Source organism: Opisthocomus hoazin, chromosome Z, assembly GCF_030867145.1.
Source record: "Opisthocomus hoazin isolate bOpiHoa1 chromosome Z, bOpiHoa1.hap1, whole genome shotgun sequence".
Lineage (NCBI taxonomy): Eukaryota > Metazoa > Chordata > Aves > Opisthocomiformes > Opisthocomidae > Opisthocomus > Opisthocomus hoazin.
This window is the reverse complement of record NC_134454.1, coordinates 88,559,596-88,572,668: the sequence shown is the minus strand read 5'-3', so window position 1 is coordinate 88,572,668 and position 13,073 is coordinate 88,559,596. Positions and strand designations below refer to the sequence as shown.

Here is a 13,073-nt window from a genome sequence, read left to right as displayed (position 1 = left end):
GATGCCAGTAGTTTTTGCATTTATTTATGCCAGCTAAAGGCTTGGCTGTATAGCTATTGTTTACTTTCTGTCCAAGATACTGGAATTTAATTTTGTATATTGAAACACGGCCTAACTCACTATTCTGGCTAATGCAGGGTATCTAAGAGATGTCAAACCATCTTCATTTAAACGTGTTCTTGTTGACTGTTAAAAGCTAAGGTCTAGATTTTGTCCAGAGGCCGTTATTCCTGCCTAGGGCTCACCCTGGACCTGCAAATCTCTGTAGCAAGAGCTCCCTCCAAGCTGACAGGCCCAGTAACACAGAAGAGAATCTGGGTGCCAAGTGGAGACGATGGAGTTCTACCCTTCCTGGTGTGAAGCCAACACCACTGAGGTTGCAATGCTGGAAACTGAGCCACACTGACAGTGGAAGGAAAGGGTTCACAGTTCTGCATCAAGAAACAAGGAAAGATCTCCACCCACTCCTTTTCACATATGAGTTGCTTGATTGGGACTGTATCAAAAAAAAAAAGAAAGGGAAAAAAGAAGTCTCTTCACCAGTCCCCCCCCTGAAGTCCGCAGGCAGGCCCTGATCACAGCGAGCTGGAGTCTACAGCATCAAGGACAGGCATTACCAGCCAGTTCCAAGTGTTAAAGCTCACGCTCTGTCTGCCTGATGCTCTCTTGCAGATGACATGGGTTTTACATAAAAAGTTGTGCAGAAGGATAAAAGATTTACTTCGTTAAAGGTAAAACCAAGGTCTGGATGCGCTGGCGATAGCGTTATCAAAAAAAGACACCCCAACATCCAACCCCGCTGAGCACCCCACAGTGTAGTGCCTTTGAGGTAAGAGTGCTGGACAAGGTGTGTTTCCTCTTGGTTCGCTCCATTTGAGGTTTGGTGGTGCCAGCGTATGACACATGGACATTGAAAGAGGGGAACGCGAGGACAGACGGTCACCTCAGACTGCTGTACTGGAGGCACAGGTCTTCACGGGTCACTGTGAACGATACGAGTTCTGACCTGCAGGCACTGGGAAACGACCGAGTGCAACGCAGAACTCCTGGACTGATGGAAGGTATATTGCCTGCCTCAAGGACCTTACTCAGCCATTACATTTTAAAGGTTGCACCTAAGTCCCTGTTTTGATGTTAAAATGCTTCTTTAAAACCAAAAATAATTAGAAAGTGTGGTGGGAAACAGTTAACTGACCAAAGCTATGAAACAGTACCTAGTGGCCACTCTTTTAAAAAGTAGTAACAAGATTTAGGCTATTTTAGGCTTTGCAAAATGTCATTATTCAAAAATCCAGACTTCTTTTCAAATCACCTCCATTTACTTTTGCCACAAGACAAGAACGAACCGTATCATTATGTCAAGAAATCCAAGTTACAATAAAATCATTTGAGTTCTTGCATTCTTGCAGCCAGTAAAGAGTTCTACCAAAGTGCCATTAGGTCGACATTTCTAAACATCACATACCTCTGTTAATGTATACGCTTCCTCTGCTGTGCATTCAGCTTTCACTGTAGGGTTACTTAGTGCAAATATTATGGGCCGCTCATTGATAGCGGCCATTGCTTTGATCACATCCTGAGAGAAGAGCCGCCCAGCTCCTGCAACTCCTGAGGTAAACGGAAGCACAGGAAAATAGAATCAATACTTGACTGCCTCAGGGCAGATGACAGCAACTGTACATTAAGTTCACATCACCCCCGAAGGAGATGGGAGACCAGGCACTGCTCTGTTAATGGCTGGTTAAAATTCTCATTTTCACAGGAACATCTAATTACCAGGCTCCAAAAGCCTATTCTACGTGATTTTTTGTATTGATCTGTGTAAAGAACACTTATTGCTGCCCTGGATAAGCAAGTGCGAACTCCAGGCTCGCCACAGATGATTCATCCGAGCTGGGTGTTAACTGTGCCATGCACATTCCTTTGATATTGGCATTTCTGGCTACAACCAGACACGTAGGTACAAATACATAAAAACGGTACATTTGTACACCAGCTACAAACTTCAGGGTAGCTACTCAGCCAAAAACACTTATATTTTCCAAATAAATCACGTGCAAAGGAAATTGCAGAGTTGTACCAGGAAAATCCAGTCTGAACTCTGCAGACAGCCACGGTTATAAATCAATACCTATGTATGTCAGTGACCTAATAGGTATTGGTGATCTGCAGTAAAAAACAGCTCCTTCGAGCCATGCTGCTGGCAGATTCTGGCCAGAGAAGCTAACTGGGGGAAGGAAGATCAGAAAAAAAGTAATTTACTCAAGTTAGGGAACTCCTGTAGAGCAGAAAATGCAGTGGTGGTGACTGCTCTCTGCCTTGCTGCTGGTGTAGGGAACGGGTCTGGGAAAAACGTGTTTTTTTCTTCCGGCCTCTTAGAGCCCTCCACTACAGTTTCAGTTCACTGTGGCCACGCAGTCCCTTAGAATATGCTCAGAGTTTTCTAAGAAAGGTCCAACACCAGATGAACCAGGACTAGGGGAAGCAGTTACCGAGGTCACAGGATGCAGGAGCACCACAGCTGCAATGAAGGATGCACCGAGAGCTAACCTGCAGCTCAGTACAGTTGCAAGCAGAAAACTGACCTCACATTTTCATCTTATTTACACCAACAGAAATGCAGATCGCTGTCACCAACCTCCCTGGAGCCACATCAGCAAATTAAATGCAGCATGACAGAGAGACAGAAACAAAAATAACCTTACTTACCAACGATAGCTGAAGGCCGAAGTACATTCACTGCCTCTACAAACGTCTTTGGTATCTGCTCTGGAGCCTGATGCGTAAATGGTTCTTGATTGGAATCTACCTTTTGTTCTCGGCCCTATAGATAAAAAGTTAATTCTTTTTGTGAGAAGGACACAGAAAGCCCTGGCCATCCACACTGTGGTATTTCAAGGCATTTGGTGCACCCCTACCTGAACCAGTAAACCGTATTTGTCAAACATCCATATCCTCCGGTAGGCTTCCTCAGCAGAAACCCCGCTTTCCATCATAGCCATAACAATGAGGTTTGCAATTCCCAGGGCGGCCTTGTGGATAAAAGGACTTTGATTTTTAACAAGTCACAAAAGAGGTCAGTCATCACGAACACCACCCTGTTCAAGATGCCCACAAAAATCATTTGGTCAGTCAGCTCTGACACACAAGCAGTGTTTGCCTAGACAGAGACAGACTCCTGGGATCCACAGTGTCACATCTTCAAGCAAAAGAGAGAGGCAGCTCTTTGGGGTGCTGTGTGCCCATATCTGTACCGGTTCAGCAGCCACACTAAGGCAGTCCAACCAGACAATAACAACAAGCTAGTGCTGCAGCCCTCCTTGTCAAGAAAACACGGTCTAGCGTTTCGTGCCCCACTGCTTTCCAAAACGCTCTCAGCTCCCACTGCATCTGATAAAGGCCTTGCAAGCAGAGGGCAGAAAGTGGATGCCAGCAGTGCTTCCCTCCACGTTCCTTCTCTTGGCTTGCTGCACGTGCTGCTAACTTTGGCAGGAGAAATAAGGTAGAGGAAGTGCAGAGCAGGGCTCAGGCAACAGCACAGCATTAGCCAATTACTGCAATCAGGACCTTCCCCAGCTGGAGAAATTTTCAGCTAATTAAGTTATTTTGTCAGCACCATAGAAGCAATTTTGCTGATATACCAAGCAGCATAGTGCTGGTCCTGACCCTGCTGTCCCAGCAGCTTACTAGTGTCAGCTGCAAACAGCCACTGACATAATTTCCCCCCTTTCTTTGTAAATCATAATTTTACAGTATGTTCCCCTTCGACTATGCACCAGTCCCTGATGCTTTTTTTAAGTCCATGTGAGAAAGTGAAAAACTTGAGTCCTTGCAAATGTTGAACACCTTTCAAATAATCATCTTTAAGAAGGCAGTCTCTTCTGTTCATGTATTTCAGCTGGCCTTCCGTATAAACTCCTGCAATTCATAGAATGTGTATCTCCACAAGCCCTACAGAACCAGAAAATATGCAGTTAAATCTCTTGTTGCTCTACAGGCCTGAAGAGAACCCACCTCTCCTGCTCCAAGGAACAGCACTTTCTGCTCTACAAGTGGTTTACCAGTGGCTTTCTGTGCTGCCAGCAGTCCTGCCAAAGCCACCGAAGCTGTCCCTGTAAAAGCAGTACAAATCTAAAGTGAGCTGAACAGATCCACATGGCATATACATTTCTGCATATACATTAAGGAACATAAGCAAAGGATATACCTTGAATGTCGTCATTGAAGGTACAATATTTCTCTCTGTATTTTCTTAAAAAGCGAAAAGCGTTGTGGTTTCCGAAGTCTTCAAATTGGATAAGTGTGTTCTGGCCATACCTACAGAACATGGCAAATATTCCTATCACCAGACAAATAAAGAAATGCAGTTGTTTTAAAACAAATCCTGCACGTAATCAATTATCTTTGGAAAGAAGATGTCCTCAGGCCTTTCACTGCTTAAAACAGTTCCATCTCCGTTCTGTGCATATTTAACAGATAACTACAAGCAGCATGTTCCAGGTCACAGAGGAAACCACTACAGAGCCAGAAATACAGCCATGTCTCTTGACTTAGTCCTATCCTTACTCCGTAGATGACTGTTTCAAGGACAGTGTGTAACCGGGGTTTTTTTGGCAGCAGTCTTGGCCATACTTCCGTGCAGGGTATTCAGTGTCATACCTGTCTGTAATGGCTTCCATAAATTCATCAATTAGGTCATCATAGACCTGTGAGCGATCCCTTTTTTGGTACAGGCCCATGTAAAACGGATCTTTTAGGAGTGTCTGAAAAAGAATAAATCAAAGACAGCAGCAGGATGAATCACTTCCTCAATATACACTTTCCAGAGTTCACAGTAACACATTTCACACCAAAGAGACTGTGTTGATACAGCCACTGTAACTGCCTCCAGTCTATATCAATGTTCAGTAATTTCAGCTGGCACTTGAGGTTGGTGATGGCTGCTTTTAAAATGGAACAAATCAATACTGTGAACAATAAACTGCTTTAATAAATGTGACTCACATTTCCAGCTGCTTAAAGTCAGGTCAACCTGACCATTATTTTACAGTGTTCCAGCTATCGAACTACTTCCAAACATAGCATTTCACTGACAAATTAACTGGCCTTTCTCAATCACTTATATGTAACTGTCTAGTGAATTCCAAATCACCCTTACATAAAATATTTGGTTTCATCTTAAAGTGCTCAAATTCAAATCTTCTCTTCAGGTACTAAACAGTCCTAAATAAATAATTTCCATAGGGATAACTTATGGCAGGCAAATTTCAGTCAAACTCACTGTATTATCAGTTCCAACGTCGATGCACACAGGCAAGCATTTATCTGGATGTATTCCTGCACAGGCTGTATACAAACACAGTTTTCCTACTGGAATTCCCATGCCGTACACACCAAGGTCTCCAAGACCCAATATTCTTTCTCCATCAGTGACGACAACAGCCTGAAAACAAAAGCAGGTAAATGAGGTACAGTTACTGGCACTGATAAAGTTTAGAGCAACACCAGCTGTGTTTTTTCCAGGCAAATATTCAGGTTATGTTTGTACAGTTAAACGAAGAAGAGATTACAAGGAATTTTACTTCAAGCACTAATGCTTAATGTTAGAATCTGCTATGCTCCTTTTCCTTTGCTGAAAGCCACTGCCCACATCCCTGAAAGCTAAGTGGGAAGGATCCAAGCCGCTGTGTGGAACAGCAGCTTGTAACTTGGGTCTATGATTTCCACTTGTAAATCCAGACATCAAGAATTTCAGGTAAGTGTCATTCACCTCACCTCCCTTTGTTGTTCTTGACCCAGCTGGGTCATACAGGTTTTAATGGCAAAATTTGGGCCTCCCAACTACCACTTCTGCATCCTAATTTGAGGACAAGATCACCTCTCCTACTACTGTGTAACACAGTAAGTAAGACCCAGAGGTGCACCCCCTAAAAAGCGGAATAACGAATAAAATAAACATTTTGGTAAGTCTAGTTCTCATCATCACTGTTTACTCAAACCACGAACCTCATATTTAGGATAAACCACTGCTCTTCAAGCCACGCATTATCTTCATTAGCTCCACTTTGCCATCATACTATTTAGATTACCATGAAATACTAAGAAATCTTAAGGTCAAGCGAGATTGGAGAATAACTAGAAAAAAAAACTGTACAGTGGCAGTACCTTAACGTCGTTCTCTGGCCAGTTGTTCACAATTGACCTGATATGGCCTCTGTCTGAGATAGAAATAAATAACCCTCTGAAAGAAAAAAAAACAAGGCAGATATATTTTATAGGTAGCAATTTGAAATTTCACCTGGCTTTGTAAAACTAAATGCCAAAGAGTACAATTTTCTTAAAACTGAAAGCATTGCAATCGCTGACATAAATTACTCAAAGGACAATTTCTAATGCACAAGTCTATTCGGCTACTTTGATGCTCTAAAATAAGGATACAGAAAAAATGCTTTTCATGATGCTACCTTCATTTTACACTACTATGGACATTCACCTTTAGTACTCCTCTAGGGCAAAACACCTCTGGTGCTAGCATCAGACACGACAGGATCTACGCTCCCCTGTGAGGACACGAGAAGGGAACATGATCTGAAGCCTGGCTTTACCTTAGTAAATCTCCATTCATGACATTACACGAGGTGAGGGGAAGGAAAAGAAAGGAAAGAGAAAGACAGGGACTGAGCACACTGTCTTCTCCAAGACCAGCATTCCCACTGCTGACTGCTCCTCTGTGGGAACACGGGAGGGGAGGCAAAGGAGCTGAGGGGAAGAGCAGAAATACCCGTGTTTCTTCTGCTCAGGCAAGCCCTCGGTGGTTAGGAGAAAAGGGGGCATGAAAAGCTCAGCAGAGGGGGTAAAAGGTAAGTTACCAACACTTGGGAAGTGCTGATTCTGGGAAAGAAAAGGGCACATCCTGAGTTCCTACCCATGCTGCTGCTTACTGCACGGACAACTACTAGAGGCGCAGGGTTTTCAAGCTGGTCTGTAATATGTAGAAAGAAGAAGAGGAGGAAAGGAAGTATGTGAGAACTAGGAGCACATCTTTCACATCCCCTGCTCCAGATCAGGAGCAAAACCATGAGTTCCTTACTGTCTTTATCACAGCAGCTGCACTACACAGCCAAGTCCTCACGGCAGCGATGGATCGGCCCTTCCTCCGCACAGCACCAAAGCCCTCCAGCGAGAGAAGGCTCTAGAAACAGACTTTGAATTGCAGTGAGAGCGGCACGGAAACGAGCTGAAATTACTGCCAGTCTGAACCGGGACTATCTGCACTCCACGGACTCTGCTGAGCTATCCTCAGTCAAGCCTCTCCCTGCTTTGCCAACGTCTCTCCTTGCACGCTGCTCCTGCACCCACGATGTCACGCTGTGCTGCTCTGCAGAGCATCGCCAGCATCTCTGCAGCACTGGGACCCTTTGCCACCGGCAGGAACGTGTCAGTCACGGCTTTGATGGAGCTGGCACCGTGGTTCGCCTGAGCTTCCTCCAGCAAACCCGGCGCAGGGGTGTGTGTGCACTCGCTGAATCCAAATGGAAATGAAATAAAACATTTCCAAACCTCAGGCAAGTGTACAGAGAGAATGATAATAAAAGTAGCAGCAGTACATATCTATTATTCTTACTTTGGTCTCCTGAAGATGTGTCCATACTGGGTGCAGGCAAGGCCGACTGTTGGTGTGTATACAATTGGCATTAACCGCTCAATATCATCTTGTAATACCCTATAGAATAATTTTTCATTTCTCTCTTGGATTCCCATTATGTAGATATACCTGAAATCAAGCAAAAGAAAAAAAATGAAAAAAACAAACCACTTGTTTCACGTTTACGCTTATTTAAAAAAAGAAAAATGTCAAAGCAAAACAAAAACTTGCTTCATATTATTTCTTCACGAAATTCCTACTTCCTCTCAGGCTGGGCTTTGAGCACTAAACAAAAGTTGGAAAAGAGAGAGTAGCAGTACTAAAAAGCCGAAATAAAAACACTGGCTAAGACATACCATGCATGCTAAGAAGTTAATAAGCAAATATGCACTGTGACAAAAGATAACCCATGAATTTATTACAGGATGCAGCTGGGAGTCTCATTATTGTTAGAAAAAAAATATCAGTGAAAGAATTTTTCATTCAAAAAAAGCAAGGTCCTGACAGCGAGGTCTTGTTAATCCTAACATTAACACAGTTGTAAAACAAATTAACTCCAAACGAAAAGCTCGTTTTGAAGGACTTAGCTCGGTGCATAACATTAAGCCTGCATTTTTGCAAATTTCCCTACCAATCTACTGTGTATAAATTCATTTTCAGTCTTGCTGACCCGACAACATAAAGATAATGAATTAGTGATTTGTCTTGGGCAACCGGGCGCTTTGCCAATACAGACGACATGACTGCTTCCCATTAGCAAGTGACACGATGTGGATTTAAAAGTCATCTTTTGGTTTTCAGGAAAACAAAAGAGTTTTGATGTGGTCCAGTGAGCCTCCAACCATTCCAGTGCTCCTCTTGCCTTCGGGAGACCGCGTATTTTCACATGCAGATATACATAGGCTTATATGAAAACAGTAACAGGATGCTAAACACATGCCATTCTAAAAAAAAAAAAAATTCGAAATCCTTCACACTTTTTGACCAAACCAGTGGGTTAAACAAAAGATTGCTATAAAAAAAAATTATGTATTATGAACTCACAATTCTAACCCTGTAGGCCCAATGGTCTCCTGGGGTGCATTAGGAGGAGTGTGGCCAGCAGGTCAAGGGAGGTTCTCCTCCCCCTCTACTCTGCCCTAGTGAGGCCCCATCTGGAGTCCTGTGTCCAGTTCTGGGCTCCCCAGTTCAAGAAAGATGAGGAGCTACTGGAGAGAGTCCAGTGGAGGGCTACGAGGATGGTGAGGGTGCTGGAGCATCTCTCCTATGAGGAGAGGCTGAGGGAGCTGGGCTTGTTCAGCCTGGAGAAGAGAAGGCTGAGAGGGGACCTTAGAAATGCTTACAAATATCTGCAGGGTGGGGGTCAGGAAGACGGGGCCAGACGCTTTCCAGTGGTGCCCAGCGACAGGACAAGGGGCAACGGGCACAAACTGAAGCAGAGGAAGCTCCACCTGAACATGAGGAAGAACTTCTTCTCTCTGAGGGTGACGGAGCCCTGACCCAGGCTGCCCAGGGAGGCTGTGGAGTCTCCTTCTCTGGAGATATTCAAGCCCTGCCTGGACGCGGTGCTGTGCAGCCTGCTCTGGGTGACCCTGCTTGGGCAGGGGGTTGGGCTGGGTGACCCACAGAGGTGCCTGCCAACCCCTACCATTCTGTGATTCTGACAATTCCTTTCTAGCAGTAAGGACTGTATACGATAAACACTGGTTTTCACACCTAATTATCAAACCCTCAGTTTACCTTCATTCTCACGTATTTGTCTTGTCTGCGCTAGCTGCCCCTCTTCCCCCTCAATCGTTCTGGGCTCTAGAAACCTGACACCCACATCTTACATATTACAGAAATACATATTAGATATTACATATTACAGCAAGGTTTGCAGCTTTGTTACCGGCTAATTTGTGCAATTCTTTTTGGTTACCTTATCACTACGGAATATAAACAAAAAGCTCCCCAACCTCATTTAGCCACACAATGAATGCGCGATTGATGAAAGCAGTTTTCTGTGCAAAAGTGAAAATAACCTCCAACAACTGAAAAGCCCAGCAGAGGCACAGAAACCTTGTTTCGTTATCCCCATGCAATAGCTTACAGCAATTTCCATTTACTTGCATGACAAAACAAGGCCAGAGGAGTGCTTACTTTTCCAAGGGGTCGGTCATTTTTGCCAAATTCTTGTGGAAGCGTAAGGCTTGGATGTCTTGTGTCTCGATTTTGGGAGGTAGGAGTCCCTGCAAGCCAAGCATCTGTCGTTCATGTAACGTAAAGGCCATACCCTGAAAACAAAGAGAGGTAAGAAATAATTAGCAGTTCTTCCTCTAGCATTTCTATTTATCATGTCTTTCTATTTGCCGTTTCAGACTATCCACTGCATTCTTTTCTCAGGGCAGGTGCCACAGCAGGCAGGGTTTGGATATATTTGCCTCTGCCAGGGTTCTCCTCGTCCTTTGTGGGTATCCCTTTTGACCACAGCTTTTCCACATCTCTCAGACCTCATGCCCTTTGCCGGATTTCACCTTTCTCTGTGAAACTGGAAAACAAGTAAGAGATCCCACTGAAGACAGGCTTAGGTTTAAAAGTAAAATAACCGCTGCTTCTCAAATTGTTTCATAGGAACATAAGGTTGACCAAGAATATGTGGGTTACCCAGTCTCGTCCCTCCAACCACAGATATTTAGTCCGCAGAGGTTTATCTGAATTGCTCCGTTTCCTGCTTTTTTCTACATAATTTTGGTAATCCAGACAGATCCTGAAGTTACTGAATTGCCCTAAGGCTTCCATTGAGATCACAATTCAACCCAAACCCTTCACTTTTACTTAGGGCTAGGACTTAACTCATCTTGAGCTGTAGTGGTCTACTACCAAAAAGGCTCCTTTGTAACAAATTAAGTTTCAGAAGAGTTAAACCACAAAAATATCCCAGCACTTCCATTCTTCTCTGCTTCAAGGTGGATGAAGAGTTTGATTTATTACTATCTAAATACCAATCTGAATTACTTGAAGCCAGATTCAGTAAAACACCTAACATCCTGCTGTGAGTTACCGGCTAGTAGAGACAGACAGGCATCTTCACCGGGCAGTTAACTCCTAAGTGTAACTCTGCAAAACGTTAACTGACCCGAGCCCGGATTCACAGCCAACCCGGCTCAAAGCGCTGACCCCATTTCCGACGGCAGCTGACCCCGCTTGAAGTTTGCCACTTGCGAAAGCGCAAGGATAAATTTCCCTGAGTTCAGTTCATCCAACTGGGTCAGTGCAGCGAATGAGTAAATCGGTATTTGCGAACGCAGGAGCTGCAAACCCAGGGAAGCCTTTGCTGCGCCAAGGCTGCGCGCCCATCCGTGAGCAAAAGCAGAATCTGGAAGGGAAAGGTCTGCTACTTGCAATGTTTCGAAAGAGACGGAAGCAAGAAACACCGGCTCCGCTCACCAACAACCCTTCCTTTGTTTACTAAAGCAGCTAGGTTAAAAAACAAGAGCACATTTTCTCAGACGTCTCCACGCTGAAAGCGGATTCTTACTGCCAAGTTAAAAAAAAAAAAAGGTTTTAAAAAGATAAGGTTTGTTTTATGCCTTGCAATTACACTCCAAATTCCTCCTGTAATCAGAAAAATCACAAGAAAAAAAGAGTATTTTCCCACTTTTAGAATAAAAGACAAAATCAGATTATAATGTATAGACTTCCACCTCTGCTTGTGTTTGAATAGGCTTTCACAGTTATTTGTAGAAAGCATGCCCATTAACAAAAAACCCTCTAATTCAGAGTCTATACTTAGTGTAATTCAGCACACTTGAATGGTTTATAAACAATATAACTACCCCTTATGAAAAAACATATTTACAAATAATATTTTGACATATTTTTTCTCTTTGCTTAATCACATTTAACATCAGATGTGTTGACTACCTTGATTTAAGCAAGTCCACTTGCTTTTCTGTACTAATTCTATACTATGTTCCAAAGTAATGAAATAATTGAAGAGTTAGAAAGCGAGAAAAAAAAAGAACTGAACCAAAAAAACTAGAGCGTTTTGGAAAAAACATTTGCAAATACTTTCTTGCAAAAAAAACATAAGCATTTAACCCTAAACTAGACCAATGCTTTCTATTTCTGACAACCTTCCATGTAATAAATTTGACATCAAATACTGAGCTCTATTTATCCTTTTTCCTACTATCTGCGAGCCATTCGCAAACCATCATTTTCTTTCCTCGTGTAACGTTATGCTCAAGTGTTTTTCCAATCTTGCCTGTAAATAAATTTCAGATGAGGGCTTATTCCTGAACTTTTTACCCTTGCTGCTGGTCTTTTGCTGGGCGTAACAGTCACTTTAGCCACGTGGTAGTTTTTTTCTGGAAACCGATTTGAATAATCCAAAACTTCCCCCTGAGAACACAGACATGTCAGCAGCGCTGGCTTGAGAAAAAAGACGAGGAACACACACTGAACGCTGTATTTCTTTTTTCCTGTATTGCAAAGGATCTACTTCAGTTTCACTTCTGCATACTTCACAAGAAATACTGAAAAATTCTCTGGGAATGTTAACACCGCTTCCAAAGTCTCATGGAAGCGAACCACGCAAACACAACATCTCCGCTATCTTCCCCATATCCTTAACCACCCCCTAAATTTGTGACCATCAGCAGTTTATGCCTTTTTAAAGCAATCGTTTCTCAAGACAAACTGTACTTGGAGCTCAAATGATTTATAATACAAAGCTTAGTACAGCTGGTGAACATCTGGAATATTTTGACTGTTACTTTAGGCGCTACAAAAACAAAAATGATGCCAAAAGATTTATGATATTAATTAAAAAAAAAAAAAGTCTCTTTCCAGAAGATTTATAAACACTGGGCAGTAAAGCCACTACTGTCACTAGTTTAAGGCATGTCAAAGGCCAGAATCCCTTCCAGCGGTACCATACTGGCTACACTGACATTTACTCTGAACTAGCTGAAATATCTCACTAGCAAAACCAACATCCTCCCCACCAGAATCTCTCAGGTCCTTTCAAAATGAAGTCTGTCTAATTTCTAATTCCCACTATTATTGTGACACTGGGACATGGTGTTTCCTTAACCTTCCTGTACAGTGAAACCAGTGACCTTAAACTATCTGTGTCCTTAATAATATCAAACAAGCCCAGAGCAGCCACCCACCTTTATTCAGTTTATTCACATTTTTTCCAGTCTACAGGCAACCTGTTTTTTCAGTGTATCTGGAATTACAATAACATTAAACACAGTGAAGTCTTTCAGTGGTACTAAGTACTTCCAGCTGTTTATCTAAGCAACAACAAGATCTTGCCACATTAAAAGATGCTTTAATTTTTGCTCAGGAGCCTGAACGCCATCAGCCTCTGTACAGAAATTTTATCCTCGTTCTAAGTAGAACAGAATAAACTCAGTCCAGAGCAGCACGATAAAAA

General features: G+C 43.0%; 1 protein-coding gene across 2 annotated transcripts in view; it reads right to left on the bottom strand.

Annotated features, from left to right (window-relative positions):
- The window catches only part of ME2 (malic enzyme 2), a 39,319-nt gene that overhangs the window by 10,162 nt on the left and 16,084 nt on the right, over positions 1 to 13,073 (bottom strand). For both annotated transcript variants that reach the window (XR_012766619.1, XM_075446975.1), the window contains exons 3-12: positions 9,788 to 9,921; positions 7,625 to 7,774; positions 6,166 to 6,241; positions 5,282 to 5,443; positions 4,660 to 4,763; positions 4,208 to 4,317; positions 4,015 to 4,112; positions 2,919 to 3,032; positions 2,710 to 2,824; positions 1,466 to 1,608 (exon numbers count right to left, since the gene is read on the bottom strand). Coding sequence is in view for 1 of the 2 variants with exons in the window: in XM_075446975.1 (XP_075303090.1) it covers positions 1,466 to 1,608; positions 2,710 to 2,824; positions 2,919 to 3,032; positions 4,015 to 4,112; positions 4,208 to 4,317; positions 4,660 to 4,763; positions 5,282 to 5,443; positions 6,166 to 6,241; positions 7,625 to 7,774; positions 9,788 to 9,921 (1,206 nt within the window). In the remaining variant the exon portion in view is untranslated. The remainder of the gene's footprint in view (positions 1 to 1,465; positions 1,609 to 2,709; positions 2,825 to 2,918; positions 3,033 to 4,014; positions 4,113 to 4,207; positions 4,318 to 4,659; positions 4,764 to 5,281; positions 5,444 to 6,165; positions 6,242 to 7,624; positions 7,775 to 9,787; positions 9,922 to 13,073) is intronic.